We start from the raw sequence: 17,104 nt of genomic DNA on the forward strand, positions 1-17,104 counted from the left end.
TATGGCTGGTTACCAAACACACCGTGATCGCATGATCTTTTTTTTGCCACTTTCCCCACTGCAAACAGAAAGAAGGGAATTGCTGGTGATATCTGAGGGCAAGGGTGCCTGTTTGGGTGTTTTCCTACTTCCGACTCATGCAAAGGTCTCCAAGAAGCACAACTGTGACATTCACACAACCAGCTACATGCTCTGTAGGATGGTTATTATAAGTCTAGTTGAGACAGCAGCGAAGGACCAAGGATGAAGGCATTGCCAGAGGGCGTGTGCAGGATGCAAATAATGTAAGCTGCCCAGAGTCATCTTGGACAGTGAGATGGGCAGCATATAAATTTGATTAAAAATAGTTATTTAGTTTTGCTTCTCACCTTTATTAATTTTACAAATAAGGCAGTGAGCATATGCAACATACCTTCCTCCTCCTATTTTCCCAAAGTCATCCAGCTGGCTCTTGTGCCCAAGGCAGGACTAGAACTCGCCATCTCCTGGTGACTGGTCTAAAGTTACCCAGCTGCCTGTCATGCTTAAGGTGGGCTAGAAGTCTCAATCTCCTGCTGATTGGCCCAAAATCACCCAACCGGCTTTCATGGGTGTGGGAAGTAAGCCCCCCAGAGAAGGAAATATTAAAAGGGCAGAAAAAATATATTTCCTCAAAGGATCTTAAAGAGGCAGAAAAGAATGCCCAGTTTTTTTCTTAATAGCCTCAAGTCTCCCTCCCCCAAGCAGAAACCAGCTCTGTAGAAATGCAGGTGTAAGCCATTCAGGAAGGTTGGAGCTAGAAGATTAAGAAGACACCTAAAATCTACATACCCCACCCAAACTCTAGGACAGGACATAATAGGATTAACTCACAGATGCCAAAGGGACACAGGTCAAAATACATGACACAGGAAATGCAAAGCCTCAAAACAGGAACAGGAAACAACTCCAAACAAAAGGCTCCAGAGGGTATAAAAACCCACTCCCTACATGTGCTCACCCCTTTTTTCTCTTTTCTGCCAGAGCCATCTTCCTGTCTGGCTCTCCTCTTCAATAAACTGCAACCTTCTTTCTAAAGCAGTCGCCATGTTGTTTATTCCCGGCTTGGACTGAACCACATTGAAGACTTTTCCTTCAACATGGGTAAGGTGGGACTAGAACTCACTGTCTCCTGGCGATTGGCCCAAAGTCACCCAGTGACTTTGCCATTTGCTCAGGGGATCCAACCAGGAGGCAAATCTTCCCCCAACCTTTTAATCTTCTAATAAATTTCTTTTCATTTTCAGAATTAAAATTCAGGATGCTTTTTTTTCTTTCCATTTCCGTTTCTGCTCTGGAATGAACCTTTTCCTTCTGAAACAAGCTTGAGAAATTTCCTGGGAGAAGAATGTCCTGGTCACTTCCCTACTCCCTCTGCTGCTCTTGGTGGTGGCTGAAGGAGAAATTGGGGGTGGGGTGTAAACTGGCCTCCCCGTGCCCAGCTGCCAACCGGCTCCAAACGCTGTGGGGAAAACCAGGGGCTCAGATCAGGAAATCCCTCACCCCACTTAGATGAGTCTCTGCAGCCCAGAAGAGGGGTGCTTCAGCCCTTGGCACAGCAGCTTTGCTCCCCCATCACCCAGGGGGTTCGCCCCCAGATTGAGCTCCAGAAGAGAATGTCTGGATTCCAGGACCTGTGAAAGGAGCTGGCAGATGGCGGCCGTGAGGTTGCAGGAGTACAGCCTGTAGGAGACAGAGAATGGGGGGGGGGATTTGTACCGGAGTTATAGAATCATAGAATCCTAGGGCTTGAAGGGATCCTGGAGGTCTACTCCACCCTTTGCCCAAGTCCTTGTACCAGGGGTCTTCAAACTTGGCCCTTTTTTATTTTATTTATTTTTATTTATTTTAATTCCATTTATATCCCGCCCTTCTCCGAAGACTCAGGGCGGCTTACAAGCTTAGCCTGGCTGAGGAATTCTGGGAGTTGAAGTCCACAAGTCACAAAAGGGCCAAGTTTGAAGACCCCCGCTTTATACCATCCCAGGCTGCTCACCTGAGACTTTGAAGTTGGCAGGTGGGCTGAAGAAGCCATTCACACAAGTAGGAGACCCCTGCCTCCTCCAGGGGATTCTCACCCAAGTCCAGACTGGTCAGCCTTGTGTTGGTCATTGCGATGGGTGTCAAGTCTTTGCAGGCAGTGGGGGAGAGGCCACAGTGGTTCAACCTGTGGAAATCAGGAGGCACATAAACATAATTATGGAGGAAATTGGTAGACACACAATCTGCAGGCAGAACTAGAAGCAACAGATGGAAACTAATCAAGGAGAGAAGATAGTTAGAACTAAGGATAAACTTCCTAACAGTGAGAACAGTTAACCAGCGGAATGACTTACCACTAGAACAGTGATGGCGAACCTTTTAGAGACTGAGTGCCCAAACTGCAACCCAAAGCCCATTTATGTTATTGTCAGGTGCCGGGTGGGCGTGGCCCATTGGATGGGCATGGCCCATTGGATGGGCATGGCCCATTGGATAGGCGTGGCCAATTGGATGGGCATGGCTGTGGTGGTAATGGCAGACTGGGTGGGACTAAAAAGTTCAATCAATTCCAACTTTGCGAGATCTTTTTTTCCCCGCAAGAAGTTGAAATTGATTGATTGATTGACTGAACCTTTTTTTTTTGCACACGACAGCAGAGGTCTAAAGCGAAAAGGTTTTATAAAACCCAGCTGAAGGCCTAGGACTAGGGCGATGGCATGCGTGCCCACAGAGAGGGCTCTGCGTGCCAGCTGTGGCACGCGTGCCATAGGTTCGCCACCATAGCACTAGAAGTTGTGCATGCTCAATCAATGGAGGTTTTAAAAAAGAAATTGGTCAACCATTTATCTGAAATGGTAGGGTCTCCTGCCTGAGCAGGGGGTTGGACTAGATCTCCAAGTTCCCTTCCAGCCCTGTGATTCTGAGTGTAGCCTTGCCTTCAAAGAAGAGGAGGGGTCACCCTATTCTCCAAAGCACCAAAAGACAAGAAGCAACAGATGGAAACTAATCAAGGAGAGAAGCAACCCAGAATTAAGAAGAAATTTCCTGAGAGAACAATCAACCAGTGGAGCAGCTTGCCTTCAGAAGTTGTGGGTGCTCCAACACTGGAGGATTTTAAGGAGAGAGTGGACAGCCATTTGTCTGAAATGGTACGGGGTCTCCTGTTTGAGCAGGGGGTTGGACTAGAAGACCTTCAAGGTCCCTTCCAACTCAGTTATTCTTTTATTCTCTCATACGTCATACTCTATCACCCACCGGATCAATATTTCTTAATTTGAAGATGGGTAAACTTCGATTCCCAGAATTCCCCAGCCAGCCATAAGAAATTCTGGGAGTTGGCTGGCTGAGGAATGCTGGCTGGAGAATTCTGGGAGTTGGAAGTCCACCCATCTTCAAGTGCACAAAGTTGAACAACACTACACCAGATATTTTTACAGGGTTTTTGTGGTATAATACAGAGAGTTCTCAACATACAACAGTTCATTTAGTGACCATTCAAAGTTACAACAGCGCTGAAAAACGTGACTTATGACCATTCTTCATAGTTGCAACCTTTGTTGCATCCTCGATGATCACGTGATCAAAATTCAGATGCTTGGCAGTTGGTTCATACCTAGGACCAGTGCTATGTTGTGTGATCCCTTTTGCGACCTTCTGACAAGCAGTGGGGAAACCAGATTCACTTAACAACCGAGTTGTAAGTGAAGAACTATCTGTATTGATTGGGATCCTGGACAATCAAATGTTAAGTTTTGAACCCATTGCCAACTCAACTATTCCTTGGGTCTCTTTCTACTTACTGGATCTCTGAAGATTTCAAGAATCCTGGTAAAAGTTGTTGGAATCTTTGAGGTCCAAACTCCTAGCCAGAGAGCTGAACTGAATTCAAAGTTTCAGCAGCTGACAGGCAAAATGATAAAGCTTCAAAGTCCAGCTTGGTCAAAAGTTGTGTTCTGAGATCCATATTGTGGATATGTTTCATTGTTCTCTGGGCAAAGACGGTGTCCTTCATTTCATAAATACAATGACACAATTCCAGCAGATCCTCCTGTCTTCTAAAGGAGTGAGCCTTGGCTTCTTGATCCACCCACCTTAGCAATTCTGGCCAAACCTTAGTGGTGGATATCTTGAAGGACCACGATTCTTGAAGGACACTCATCCTTTCCACATTGGACAAGCCGTAGAGAAAATGGATCAACATGAGGTATCTGTTGCTGTTCTCCTTCTTATCACCAAATATCTCACTCAAGTCTTGGTAAGGTGTTCTGGTGGTCTCTTCAGTGTCCAGCAAGTAGAACAAGGCAGCAAGGAACTCCTGAAAACTCAAGTGGGTGAACCTGTACAAGGTTCCCACCTGAACATCTTGGAGGAAAACTTTCTTATTTGCAGAAGGAGAGTCTGAAGTCAAGTAATCCAAGCCACGTTCCTTTAGCTCATCTTCACGGAAGACCATTGTTCCGCGGATCATCCCATCTTTTGCTAGACAGCACAGGTCTTCCAGGTGACTTTGCCTGGAAAAGGTACCCAAGAAACTCAGGAGGAGATGCAGGTGAATTTCGGTGAGTGTTGCAGTTTCTGGGATACCTTGAAGAAGTTCTGTCTGTGGGTTTTGTTGAAAAATGGAGCCAATGACCCAACAGGTTGCAGGGAGAAAGCACAGACTGAAAAGAGTTTCATTTCTTTGAACCAGTTCAAAGATCTGGTTGGCTTGTTCCATGTTTTGAAAGAAGCGATGAAAATATTCTTTCCTGTGCACAGGAGGAAAACCCAACACCTCCACCAAGAGTGGTGATCTCAGATACTTCAACATTGAGCGTACACCCATGGGCCTTGTGGTCACCAGGAGGTGACACTTCGGAAAGATCTTTTTCTTGAGCAGACCCATCAACAGCTTCACCACCTCTTGCTTTTGATGGGGATCCTTGTCCAGCCCAACAACTGGGACATGAGAGAGCTTCAGGTCCTCCAAACCATCAACAATGAGGAGGAGGTTGTCTTGGTTGGCCAAAACATCCTCCATGGATACCATTCCTGAAGGACAATTGTTGAGGATCATCTCCGTTGCACTCATAAACTTGGTGCCACAGCGGAGCGCATTGCAAGAGATATAAAAGGCGTAATCAAACTTGGTCTGCCATAGTTTATCTGATGCCCAGTCCAACATGAACTTCCACGTGGCTGTGGCTTTTCCTACCCCAGAAGGTCCAAGCAACAAAAGAGTTTTGGAGTTTTCTCCTTCAGGATCAGGATGAAATAAATTCTCCAGATCAACGTTCGGGCCACCTTCTAGATGGGTCTTCATCTCCCAGTACTTTCTCTGCACAGCCATAATCTCATGACCTGTTTGGGGCAGATCTGGTCTCCTCTTCAGAAGAAGATCTACATAGGTCTCTTGCAGGGTCACTCTTGGATTGGGGTGTGGGCCCAGTTGAGGAAGATTTTGAAAAACCTGTTGGATGTGCCTCTTATATTTCTTCTTGCGATCTAAAGAAACACATAGAAAGAAAGCATTTGTAGTTCAGTGGCAGAAATAAAAGAGGTTCCCCTCATTTTACAACAGTTCATTTAGTGACCATTGAAGTTATAACGGCACTGGGAACCATGACTTATGACCATTTTCCACACTTTCACAACCATTGCAGCATCCCCATGGTCATGTGATCAAAATTCAGATGCTTGGCAGCTGATTCATAAGTACTGTCCCAGGGTCAGGTGATCCCCTTTTGTGACTTTCTGACAACTGTGTCACTAACTTAACAACCAAAATAATTCATTTTAACAACTGTGGCAAGGAGGGTTGTAAAATGGGGCAAAACTCACTTGACAAATGTCTCACTTAACAACAGAGGTGTTGGACTCAGTTGGCTGTAAGTCGAGGACTACCTGTACTTTCTAAGCTAAGGTCCAAATTGTTTCGACAGGGGGTGGGCAAAGGGAAAACCAGGTCAGATAATCTGGGTAGTTGGTTTGTTTAAAAGAGACTTGTAAGTCCAATCTCGGAAAAACACAGCTAGTCCTCAACTTACGACCATTTGTTTAGCGACTGTTTGAATTTACAACGGCACTGAAAAAAGTGGTTTATGACCATTTTTCACATGACCACTGTAGCAGCCCCAGGGTTATGATGGTGTCCCGGGGTCATGTGATCTCCTTTTGCGAAGTTAATGGGGAAGCAGTGTTGGCTAGGGAATTCTGGGAGTTGAAGTTCAAACATCTTCAGGTTGCCAAGTTTGAGAAACATTGGCCCATGCTGGCTCAGAAATAAATCTATTTTTTTAATTTGTTAGCTTACCGTGGTGGCCTTTTGATGCTCGACTTTATTGCATGTGTAAGGCATCGAGAGATCCCAGATTGCATAGGATGGGAAACCAATTTTAAAAATGCTTTTTTACGTGGTTGGCTCTTGGAGTTAGGATTTGCTATTTTTCAATTGCATGTACCACTGCAAGCGGGATCAACTCGAACTCACTACCTCCCACGACCTGGGAAAACAACTCTGAAGCTTATTTCCAGGGGAAAGGCTCTCCTAATCTTGAGCTTCCACAGTTTTCTGGTCCACCTCAACCCAGAAAACCCCGCAAATAAATTCTAGTCTTCAACCTACGACCACAATTGAGCCCAACATTTCTGATAACAGTCGTTAAGTGAGTTTTGCCCCTTTTTACGACCTCTCTTGCCACGGTTGTTAAGTGAATCACTGCAGCTGTTAAGCTAGTAACACAATTCTTAAGTGAATCTGGCTTCCCCATTCTTTGCTGGTCAGATGGGGATCACATGACCCCGGGACACCGCAGCCGTCATAAGTACGAGTCAGTCGCCAAGCGTCTGAATTTTGATCACATGACCCCCGGGACACTGCAACCATCATAAGTACGAGTCAGTCGCCAAGCGTCTGTATTTTGATCCCGTGAGCGCGGGGATGCTGCAACGGTCATAAGTGTGAAACTGGTCATAAGTCACTTTCTTCAGTGCTGTTGTGACTGAATGGTCACTAAACGAATGATTGTTACGTCAGGGACTAGCTATATTTCCAGTACAACTGCACAGACTTTCTACTAAGCTGCTCCAGCAGATCTCACAAAAGACACATACAGAAAGACACACACACACACACAGAGTGGCACTTGTGGCATCCACCAAGGATAGTTCATCCCCTCCCCCATCGCACGACAACCATATGGGGTATATTTGAGCGCTATCAGGGTAGGAAATGACGGGAGCCGGGACTCTTGCTTTGCCCGCCTCACCCAGAATGCAACCTGTAACTTTAAGGAAACAAAAGAGAGGTGTGTGTGTGTGTGTGTGTGTGTGTGTGTGTGAGAGAGAGAGAGAGAGAGAGAGAGAGAGAGAGAGAGAGAGAGAGAGAGAGATGTAGGAGGATTGCTTGTGGACTAGTAACTTCAAGAGGAGTTCTAGAAAAGCCTAAAGCCTCAAAAGGCCCCTTTGCCATCTCTGTGATACCTGCAAGTCTTCCACATGTGTGAAGTACTGCCAGGGGACTCCTTCTAGGATGCGATTTGGGGCAGAATTTCCGAAATGTTCCCGGGGCAGGCGGGGCCCCTTGGCGCCGGGATCAGAAGGGCTGTGCCACCCCTACCTCGCTTCCTTCTCCCAGCCTCAGGCCAGCGAGGGATGGGAGACCACGAGGAAATCCCAGCTGGAAGCATTGTGGAAGAAGCCGCTGACCCCCTCCCCTCTCCAAAGGGTCCCGAGGAAACAACCCGGGTTGGGGGGGGGGGGTGTCCCGAAATCCCAGAGTGGATCTAGGCGCAAAGAGGAACCAACCCCCCTTTTCTTCCTTCCTTCCTTCCTTCCTTCCTTTTTTTTAACAGCTGAGAAACTTGGCACAACTTTGAGCCCCGATTCGCTTTCCGGCCCGAAGCGAAGCGTCCCGGTCCGGCTCGACCTTGCAGGAGGGTCACCCCGAGGTCCAGAAGTCGTGCCCCGCCAGGGCACCGGGACCCTCCCGCAGTCGCGACTGCAATGCGAGCCCCACTCCACGCCGAGGCTTCCCAGCCAGCACCTTTCCCCCCTCCCCCGCCCCCGGGAAGGGGCCGAGCGAGCCTCCAGCAGCAGGGATAGTCTATCTGCGAGGCTCCCCCCCCCCCCGGGAAAGACCGCCGCTTCGCTGCTCGGCAGGTGCGGGTTCCGGCCGAGAAAGGGCCCGATCCTCCGCCCCGCGCCCTCTGCACTGGCTCAGAGGCACGCTCGCCACTCTCCACGTCCCCGCCCCGCCTACTTACGGGAGCCACCGGCCGCCGACTCGGGAAGCCGCCGCCGCCGCCGCCTCGGCTCGCCTGGCCAGGCTGGGCCGGGTCGGGGGCGCCGCCGCTGATCCCCGCCGCTGCGTGCCATTGGCTGCGGGCGGGCCCGGGGAGCGCTGATTGGCCGCCCGCGCCGGCTCCCCCTCTCTGCACGTGAGCCGCCGCTGGTCGTGTGAACGCGCCTGGGAAGCCGCCCCGCGCCGGGGATGCGATCGCAGGCGAGCCTTCCGACCCAGGCCGGCCCGAGCCGGAGGATGCGTAGCGTAGCGGTGTCCGCTTCGCTGCTCGTGTCCCCCGGGAGCTGGCTTTGCAGGGCAGGGTGTTTTTGAGCATGTGCAGAGCTCTGGCGGGCCCGGAGGAGGAGGGAGGGGGGTGGTGGAGGAGGAGAACTATGGGTGCTCTCTGAGCTGGGTTGCAGACGTTTCATGGCCCAACTAGGTAACATCATCAAGGTCAGAAGGGAGTGGGGTTTGCTGAGGAGGAGGAGGAAGAGGAAGAGAGGGGGAGGAGGAGGAGAAGAAGGAGAAGAGGAGGAGGAGGAGAAGAAGAAGAGGAGGAGAAGAGATGGAGCATCCAGGACTCTTGGCCCATTTGCCTGCGAAGGGGCCCAGCTGTGGAACATGGGTTGCCTTTGCCTAGCCCTGCAAAGAGGCCACTTGGCCCTAGAGGTCCCCCTTGAGCGAAGCCCCCCCCCGCGGAACCCGCTCAGCCCTCTGGGGATCCCCTGTAAGGCCGAGCGGCCATCTTGACTTCTTTGACCACAGGAGGGAGGGGAAGGGCGTGCCTTGGGACAAGGGACAAAGTTGGCTGGAGCAGGAAGGCCCGGTTGGGTCGAGCAAGCCAGTTCTGAAAGAGGCTCATCCGGTTACAGAACTGACCCCTTGTCTGGGTCTGGGCCGGACCTTGAACCCCGGACTGCGGATGGCTGTAGCCTTCACCCGGCACTCAGGCTAAGCCCTGACGTGGGTAGGAGGGCTGCTGGGTGAAGAAGCCGGGGGGGGGGGGGCGGAGCGATGCCAGGTGTTCCCTGCGGGGTCCAGCTGAAGATGGCTGACCTTTGTCTCTGGATGGAGATGCCAAAAGGCAGCCAGGAGCTGTTTGCCCGGTTGAGTGCCAGGGCTGGGGTCATCCCAGGAGGAGCAGCATGGAAGGACCTCTGCTGGGAGGTGCCAGGTAGTGCCTGATAAAAGTGGGTGCCAGAAAAGATACTGCCCCCCCTCCCTCCTTCCTAGCACTGGTGTTATCTCAATGGGATATGAAATGTCTGCAAGGAAACAGCCAAGCTCGGTGCTAAGGATCTTCCCTTTCCCAGTGGAACAGCCGCCCTTTTCTTCCTATTGGCCAGAGCTGCTGTGGGCGGAACTCTCTCTTCCGGAACGCCCACGTCGCGTGCCTTTACTTAAAGCATCCTGGCTGAGGATTTCGGGGAGTTGAAGTCCACCAGTCATAAAAGGGCCGAGTTCGAAGACCCCTGTTCTTAAGGCACGCGACGGGAAGAGAGAGTTCCGCCCACAGCAGCTCTGGCCAATAGGAAGAAAAGGGCGGCCCTCCCTCTTTGCGCAGGCGCGAGTCTTTCCCCGCGCTCTGCGTTGTAGCGCATGCGTGGTCCATCATTCGCGCTGAGGAAGCCGGGTGAGCGCCATTTTGGTTGCGGCCCGGCGGCGCCGGCAATTGGTGAGCGGAGGAAGGTTTGGGCTGGGGATGATGGGAGTGAGTGCCCGAAGCCTAGGGAGACCAGTGGTGAGGCGAAAAAAGTCCGGGGCCGCGTTCACATGTTTCTGGGTCAGCCCGGGTTGGTCCCTCAGCAGTTCTGAGGGGAATCCGCGGCTCGGCGCTTTGCCGTGAGGTGCGTTTTTATTTAATTTATTAATTTTTATTTCGCCTTGATGGTATTTTTATCCTGCTTTTTATGTATTTGGGATAACTCAAGGTAGCAAATTTGCCTGATCCTATTTTCCCCACAACAACCCTGCGAGGTGGGCCTGCCTGGCCTGAGAGAAAAACCGAGCCAACATTCCTTCCCCCCCCCCCACAATGAAGACCATTTATACAGTACACTGCAAAAGAGGGGGATCCAGTTCAAACAAACCAAAATATCTGCAATATTATTTCATTATCAGCAATTGATTAATATTGGTGAGTTACTTCACCACAATAATTCGCTAATATATTCAGGAATATTACTGAATGGTCTCTGTAATCCAGATAATAAGCACAGAGTGATAGTCTTCGATAATATTACTTCGCTACAGTAATTCAGGAATATTAGTGAATTGTTTCGCTACAGCCCAAATAATATACGTAAAAGGTAGCCATCTAATTAATATTTCACAAGCATAATTTACTAATATAACCCTCGACTTACGACCACAATTGAGCCCAAAATTTACGTTGCTAAGCAAGACAGCTGTTGTGAGCTTTGCCCCATTTTACAACCTACCTTGCCACCGTTGCTAAGCAAATCAAACGGGTTGTTAAATTAGTCGCCCGGTTGTTAAGTGAATCTGGCTTCCCCGTTGACTTTGCTTGTCAGAAGGTTACAAAAGGATCACGTGACCCTGCAACTGTCATAAATGTGAGACAGTTGCCAAGCATCTGGATTTTGGGGAGGCTGCAGTGTGAAAAATGATCTTGTCATTTTTTTTCCCCACTGCCCTTGTAACTTCAAATGATCACTGAATAAATGGTTATAAGTCAAAGATTCCCTGTGGTACAAGGCTTTCTCTAATATTCCATTTAAAAGTACATCAGCAACTCATCCTCTCTTTCAAAGGAAATGAGAGGATGGAGTTGTGTGATTAATTGAATACTGATTGCATCAACTGATTAAAATTGATGGCTTAAATGACAGAACATTTTCTTCTAGATTTGCATAGCACTGATTGTTGAACATGAGATATTAATGAAGAACGCTTAAAGGTAAACCAGCACACGCTTGTTTGCCTGCTCTGCTTAATAAAACATTTATTTTTTATGACATTTATATTCGGCCCAGCTCAATCCGCAAAGTGTCTTTGGGTGGCTTAAAATTCACTTGCTGCACATAAGCAACATTACATAGAATAACAGAGTTGGAAGGGATTTTGGAGGTCTTGTAGTCCAAACTCCTGCTCAGGCACTTATACCAGAGGTCCCCACCTTTTGGGCACCAGGGACCGGTTCCGTGGAGAGAGGTTTTTCCACGGACCGGAAGGTGCATGGTTTTGTGTGCTGCCTCCATCCCACAGATGGGGCTTTGCTTGTTTGTGCAGACCGGTTGCTGGAATGCCACAGCCTGGTACTGGTCCACGGACTGGGGTCTGGGGACCCCTGACATACCATTTCAGACAAGTGACTGTCCAATCTCTTCTTAAAAGCCTCCAGTATTGGAACACCCACAACTTCTGGAGGCAAGTTGTTCCACTGATTGACTGTTCTCATTGTTAGGAAGTTTCTCCTTAATTCCAGGTTGCTTTGCTCCTTGAATAGTTTCCATCCATTGTTTCTTGTCTTGCCTTCAGGTCCTTTGGAGAATAGGTTGACCCCCTCTTTTTTGTGGCAGCCCCTCAAATCCTGGAATACTGCTCTCATGTCACCCCTGGTCCTTCTTTTCTCTAAACTGGCCATACCCAATTCCTGCAACCATTCTTCATATGTTTTTGTCTCCAGGCCCTTAATCATCTAGTTGCTCTTCTTTGTACTTTTTCCAAAGTCACAACATCTTTTTTGTAAAGTGGTGACCAAAACTGGATACTGTGTGGCCTTACTAAGACTTTATAAAGCAGTACTAATATTTCATATGATTTTGATTCTATTCCTCTGTTTATACAACCCAGGATTGTATTAGCTTTTTTTGGCGGCTGCTGCTCATGGCTGGCTCATGTTTAAGTGATCGTCCACTGGGACTCCCAAGGTCCCATTTCTCTTTCTTGTTCTTCTTGAAATCCTCCAGTGATGCGGCACCCACAACTTTTGAAAGCAAGTCAAAAGCATTAGTTATATATGGGTGACTGAAGCTTCCCCTTATGCATTATTAACGAGGGTGTGAATAAGAGCAGGAATAAGGATGCTTTAATGTGACGAAGGCACCTTGGAGTGAGTTGAAACATTGATCTGGCTTGTCTTTGCTAAACTGTTTTCTGTAATTATTGTTTCATTGTACAGTTATCTCCTTCCCTTTTTTCCTTTTATTCTTATTATTTATTGGGCTTACATGCCACCCATCTAGCCTAGAGCCGACCCTAAGCAGCTTACAATAGAAAAAAGCTCAAGATGAAACATTTAAGCGTAATAACCATAAATATTAACACTAGAATTAAGTTGAAATTGCAAGCTGGGAAGAAAGGGAAGAAGATGCACAAAAGGAGGAGGTGGGGTCTTAGCACATTAACCACCTCCAGAGTGAGATGCCCCAGTTGGGGGCCCAGGCCACCTGGCAGAGCCAGATCTTCAGGCCCTTTCAGGACGTGTGCAAATCTCACCTGCGGGGTGGTGGATGATATTTCAAAGGGCAGAAGCCACAGCAGAAAACGCTCTTCTCCTGGCCCCCACCAGCTGGAATGTCTTGAGCGCCATGGTCTGCAGTAGACCCCTTCTGCTAGCACAATAAGGATAACCTGGGCCCATGCCTGAAGGGTTTTTATCACCCTTGAAGATGGAACAAGGGACTGGGGATAAACCTTGTCGTGTTCAGCGGGGTAAATTCCCAGATTTCTAAGACTTTGCATCCGTAATCCTATAGCATAATTGGATCCTGAAATGCCATTTCTGTCCTTGTTCCTTACAGCACTGCAAACCATGGAGAATTACCAGAAGTCCAAGGTAGTGGAGAAGCCTTCTCCTCTCCCTTTCACCAGCTTGCCCTCAGACATCATTGAAATGAAAGTGAAGGATGGAAGCAAGATCCGGAATCTGATGGGCTATGCCATTGGCAAGATGGAGCAAGAGACGACGAGACAGATGCTCTTCAGCGGGGTTGGCAAAGCCATCAACAAGACCATCACCTGCGTGGAGATTATGAAGCGGCGGCTCAAGGATCTTCATCAGATCACAAAAGTGTTCTTTCATCAAATAGAGGAGATCTGGGAACCGATTGTGCCAGAGGCTGGCCTGGATCCCTTGACTGTGAAACGAAATATCCCTGCCATTTGCGTTTTGCTGAGCAAAGAGCCCTTAGATCATCAGGAGCCAGGTTATCAGGCTCCGGGATCTTTTGATGCTTTCTGGTTGGAAACGCTGAATTCGGAGTCCCAAAGTCAGCTGAAAAGGAAGAAGGGGGGCGGGAGAGGGGCAGGCCATGCAGGGAAGCACCCTTCCTCTGCCTTTTGATAAGAATCCCAAAACAAGCCTCAGTCGAGCTGACAGAATTACTTAACCTACAGAGCAAAAGAAAGCCGGACAGTTTTTCGTGTTGAGAGAGAAAAAGGGAGAACCTTGGAATGGAAAGAGGCTGATTTAAAGGAAGCGGAAGAAAAGAGGCTGAGATTTCAGAACTGCCTGGGTCGGGTTGATCATCGGCATCTAGCAAAAGGGCTCTTTTCTTCCTTTCAGACGAAAACAAATGCTCTGGTGGATTGTTCTAGTGGTCGAAACAATAATGATTAAAAAAAGCCTTCCTGGTTGGAGGAGATGTGGAAAATCTGTGCCTGTTTACCAAGAAGGTAGCTATGACGTTTGCCTGATTTCCTCAGTGGATGACTTGGATGTTACCTTAGGATCTAATTTGTGAAAGGGCAGGTATTTCCTGGTTCCAAAATTGGATGGTGACAGGGGAAGGAGGCCCTGTTTTTCATGGTATTCTTTGGCTTTAGCACAGGGCTCTCCAAACTTGGCGACTGTAAGACTAGTGGATTTCAACTCCCAGACCGCATGCTGGCTGGGGGATTCTGGGAGTTGAAGTCCACAAGTTGTCAAGTTTGGAGACCCCCTCCCCCCCCCCCCCCGTTGTAACCTAAGCATCTGCCTTCCTGTATAGTCAAGATTATCGTGTTTGATTCAGCGTAAAGATGAGGCGGTCTCGATTGCCCAACATGCAGAGGGTACAGCTTAGTATGTCTAAAGACAGTTAGAAAAATGCTGAGGTTATTTGATTGTTAAAAAGACGTAAGATTGCACAATAATACTATTTTATTTTATTTTTTAAATTTTTAATTATTTTTTTCAATGTTTGAAAAATGTTGATCTATGAAAGGGTTGTTGCTACTTGCTGATACTTATCTCCAGTAATTCTGTTTCCCTCCATAAGTGTTGCCTGAGGAAATGTAAAATGTTATGAAGAGCAGCTTCTTTTTGGTCTTGGTGGCCACAAAGGCGAGGACCTGAGGCTCACCACAACCCTGACCCCCAGGGGCCTCCCCAAGGAGGAAACTGGAACAGAGGGCATGAAGTTCCTGTGGGACCTGAGGAGAATCCAGGACATCCCCAGCAGATGCTGGAGCCTCTTGGCTAGCCAGTGAGACTCTAAGCTCTGAATCATAGCTTCTTCCATGAAGGAGACGGACACAGATGGAAAGTGCATCTCCTCTACCTTGGCAGCCTCGGGAGAAGCTGGCTTGGAGCTTCTGCTACTCTTCTGCTTTTGAAGGACCCTTTTGTGGTGCTTAAGGGACCTGCAGCTCCTCAGTCTGCTGAAGATGATGGTAGAGGGGCCAGAAGAATCTGTCCAGCTACTGATGGAGGAGGTCTCATAAGTGCTGGAGGACAAGCTCGAGAGGTCCTCCGTGTAAACGTCCAGCTCCCCAAGGAAACTGCCCTGGGTCTTTCGATCCTGGAGGCTACGTTTTGAGGCCTTCTTCCCTGCTGCGACACTTGCCACATGCTGGATTGTATCAGTGGATGCTGTGCCCTCTGGGCCAAAGGAAATAGGTCCCAGGCAGGCAGAGGTCACACTGGAGGACCAGAGGCAGGACTCCTGTTCTTCCTCTATTGAGGTGGCAGTGGATACTTTGGTTTCCTTGCAAGGCCTGGGAGAAAGCAGGAATCTGGATTTGGTGTGGCCACAGTGCTCTGTGCGTTGCCAATAAATTAGCTGCCAGGCGTCCTGAGCTACTCGCAGGCACACGATTCAAGGACTCTTCTGGGCAAGCCCCATCTCTTCTGGAGCTTCATCCTCTGAAGGTGGAACTCTAGGAAGTTGGTGACTTTTGGAGGAAGGAAAAGTAGCTCTCGAGGGAAGACGGAGGCTTGAGTGACAGCCTTTGAAGGACGCAGTGGGGACATGCGGCCACTGAAGTTCCTCAGGGAACTCTGGACCAGGAAAGGAAGACCCCACTGGTGCTGTATCCTTTGCTTCCTAAGGTGCATCTCCAAGACCTCCCTGGCTGATGGCTGGAAGAACGGGGTCTTCCCTTCTGCGAAACGAAAGCCAAACTCCCTGGTCCCATCAGACAGACGTGGCCTCTCTGCATCCAATCTGGGTTTGGTGTGGCCACAGTGCTCTGTGCGTTGCCAATAAATTAGCTGCCAGGCGTCCTGAGCTACTCGCAGGCACACCTGGCAGTGCAGGTCTTTGCATAGCAATTGACGGAGACGCTGGTAGGACGTCAGACGGACACTGTCTTCTGTGGTCCCTGCAGAGAAGAATTGTCCCAACATTGGACCTCTTTGGGGAACATCTTTGCCTGTCCCATCTAAAGGTAAAACGGCTAAGGGGCCCAGGTGGTGCTACATGACACAACCTAGGTCAGGGGTAGGCAACCTCGGCTCTTTTATGACTCATGGACTTCAACTTCAAACCCACCCCCCCATTGTAACCTAAGCATCTGCCTTCCTGTATAGTCAAGATTATCGTGTTTGATTCAGCGTAAAGATGAGGCGGTCTCGATTGCCCAACATGCAGAGGGTGCAGCTTAGTATGTCTAAAGACACTTGGAAAAATGCTGAGGTTATTTGATTGTTAAAAAGACGTAAGATTGCACAACAATACTATTTTATTTTATTTTTTAAATTTTTAATTATTTTTTTCAATGTTTGAAAAATGTTGATCTATGAAAGGGTTGTTGCTGCTTGCTGATACTTATCTCCAGTAATTCTGTTTCCCTCCATAAGTGTTGCCTGAGGAAATGTAAAATGTTATGAAGAGCATTTTCCCTTTGTAGCTGATGTAACTTCATGTACCTCTGAAAGCACTGGTGCTCGAGTGGGCAGGGGCAGGAATTTTATCTGTTTGACTGCATTGACAATACTGATGGATTATTTGTATTCAATCAAACCATTAAAAAAAATCACATTCTTAGTACTTTTGAGGCTCGCATCTCGTTATTAACAACATAACAAAAACCTAGGAGCCTAAAGCCTTAGCTGTCTAGCATTCTGTTCTCAGTGTCCAACCACAGTTTTCTGAGTTGAAACAAAGAGATTTGATCTTCTTTTCTTGGCCATCATTCAAAAATAATTTGTAGGATGTGTGTTCCAAGTTTCCAGTTAGGCCTACAGCCCTCCTGGAATATTCTAGTGGTCTTCCATTCACTTTCCAGACATTTTGCTGCTTAACTGTTTCAAGATCAGTCAGAGCAGCTAACAGGTTGTGCTAAGAAAGCTGAGTTTGTAATGTCATCTCTGCTCATAAAGTGACTTTTATCTCACAGATCTGAGATAAAAAGTCACAACTGAAACACATTTCAGATGAGAATTGGGAAGTTGCTGCTGAAAGAAGAAAAAGTTTGCCTGTTTCCAGAACATTATGATTGGCACAAAATGAATGATAGTAAGTCCACTTAGCAAGTTTAGGATGGTGGTGGAACTGCAGAATTGACCTAGTTAAGCATGTTGTAAAATTCTGTCAGTGTGAATGTTCTTGAATGCCCAAGCAGTAAATACTTCCAATTATTAGAATCCAGCTTATAGGTAATCTCTGCTAACCA

At 48.1% G+C, this 17,104-nt stretch overlaps 2 protein-coding genes and 1 pseudogene across 7 annotated transcripts in view; 1 reads left to right on the forward strand and 2 right to left on the reverse strand.

Moving 5' to 3' along the window:
• LOC308663096 (NACHT, LRR and PYD domains-containing protein 3-like) overlaps nt 1–17,104 on the reverse strand; it is a 120,205-nt pseudogene that overhangs the window by 26,962 nt on the left and 76,139 nt on the right. The window lies entirely within an intron of this gene.
• Nucleotides 1,333–9,393, reverse strand: LOC308661283 (NACHT, LRR and PYD domains-containing protein 3-like; the record flags this gene model as incomplete). The annotated part of the gene is given in 6 exon segments (XM_081316199.1): nt 1,333–1,701; nt 2,015–2,185; nt 3,801–3,862; nt 3,866–5,484; nt 8,244–8,569; nt 9,320–9,393. Coding segments are annotated over 6 exon segments (2,427 nt in total). The 3' UTR covers nt 1,333–1,526.
• On the forward strand, nt 8,394–16,479 carry LOC308663123 (ribonuclease P protein subunit p25-like protein; the record flags this gene model as incomplete). Of its 5 annotated transcripts, none has more annotated exons than XR_014025292.1 (3): nt 9,863–9,938; nt 13,030–13,903; nt 14,488–16,479. XR_014025292.1 is itself a non-coding variant. In XM_081319319.1 (3 exons), the coding sequence occupies one exon, from the start codon at nt 13,041–13,043 to the stop codon at nt 13,569–13,571; it is 531 nt and encodes a 176-aa protein (XP_081175445.1). In that variant the 3' UTR covers nt 13,572–16,479. The 5 variants fall into 5 exon arrangements, 4 of the variants coding, with proteins under 4 accessions (XP_081175446.1, XP_081175443.1, XP_081175444.1 ...); XM_081319319.1 differs by lacking the exon at nt 9,863–9,938 and adding exons at nt 9,960–10,110; nt 11,131–11,183 and having other exon boundaries at nt 13,030–16,479; XM_081319320.1 differs by lacking the exon at nt 9,863–9,938 and adding an exon at nt 8,394–8,417 and having other exon boundaries at nt 13,030–16,479.

This window comes from Vipera berus (genome assembly GCF_964194415.1).
Source record: "Vipera berus genome assembly, chromosome: 2".
NCBI classification, from domain to species: Eukaryota; Metazoa; Chordata; class Lepidosauria; order Squamata; family Viperidae; genus Vipera; species Vipera berus.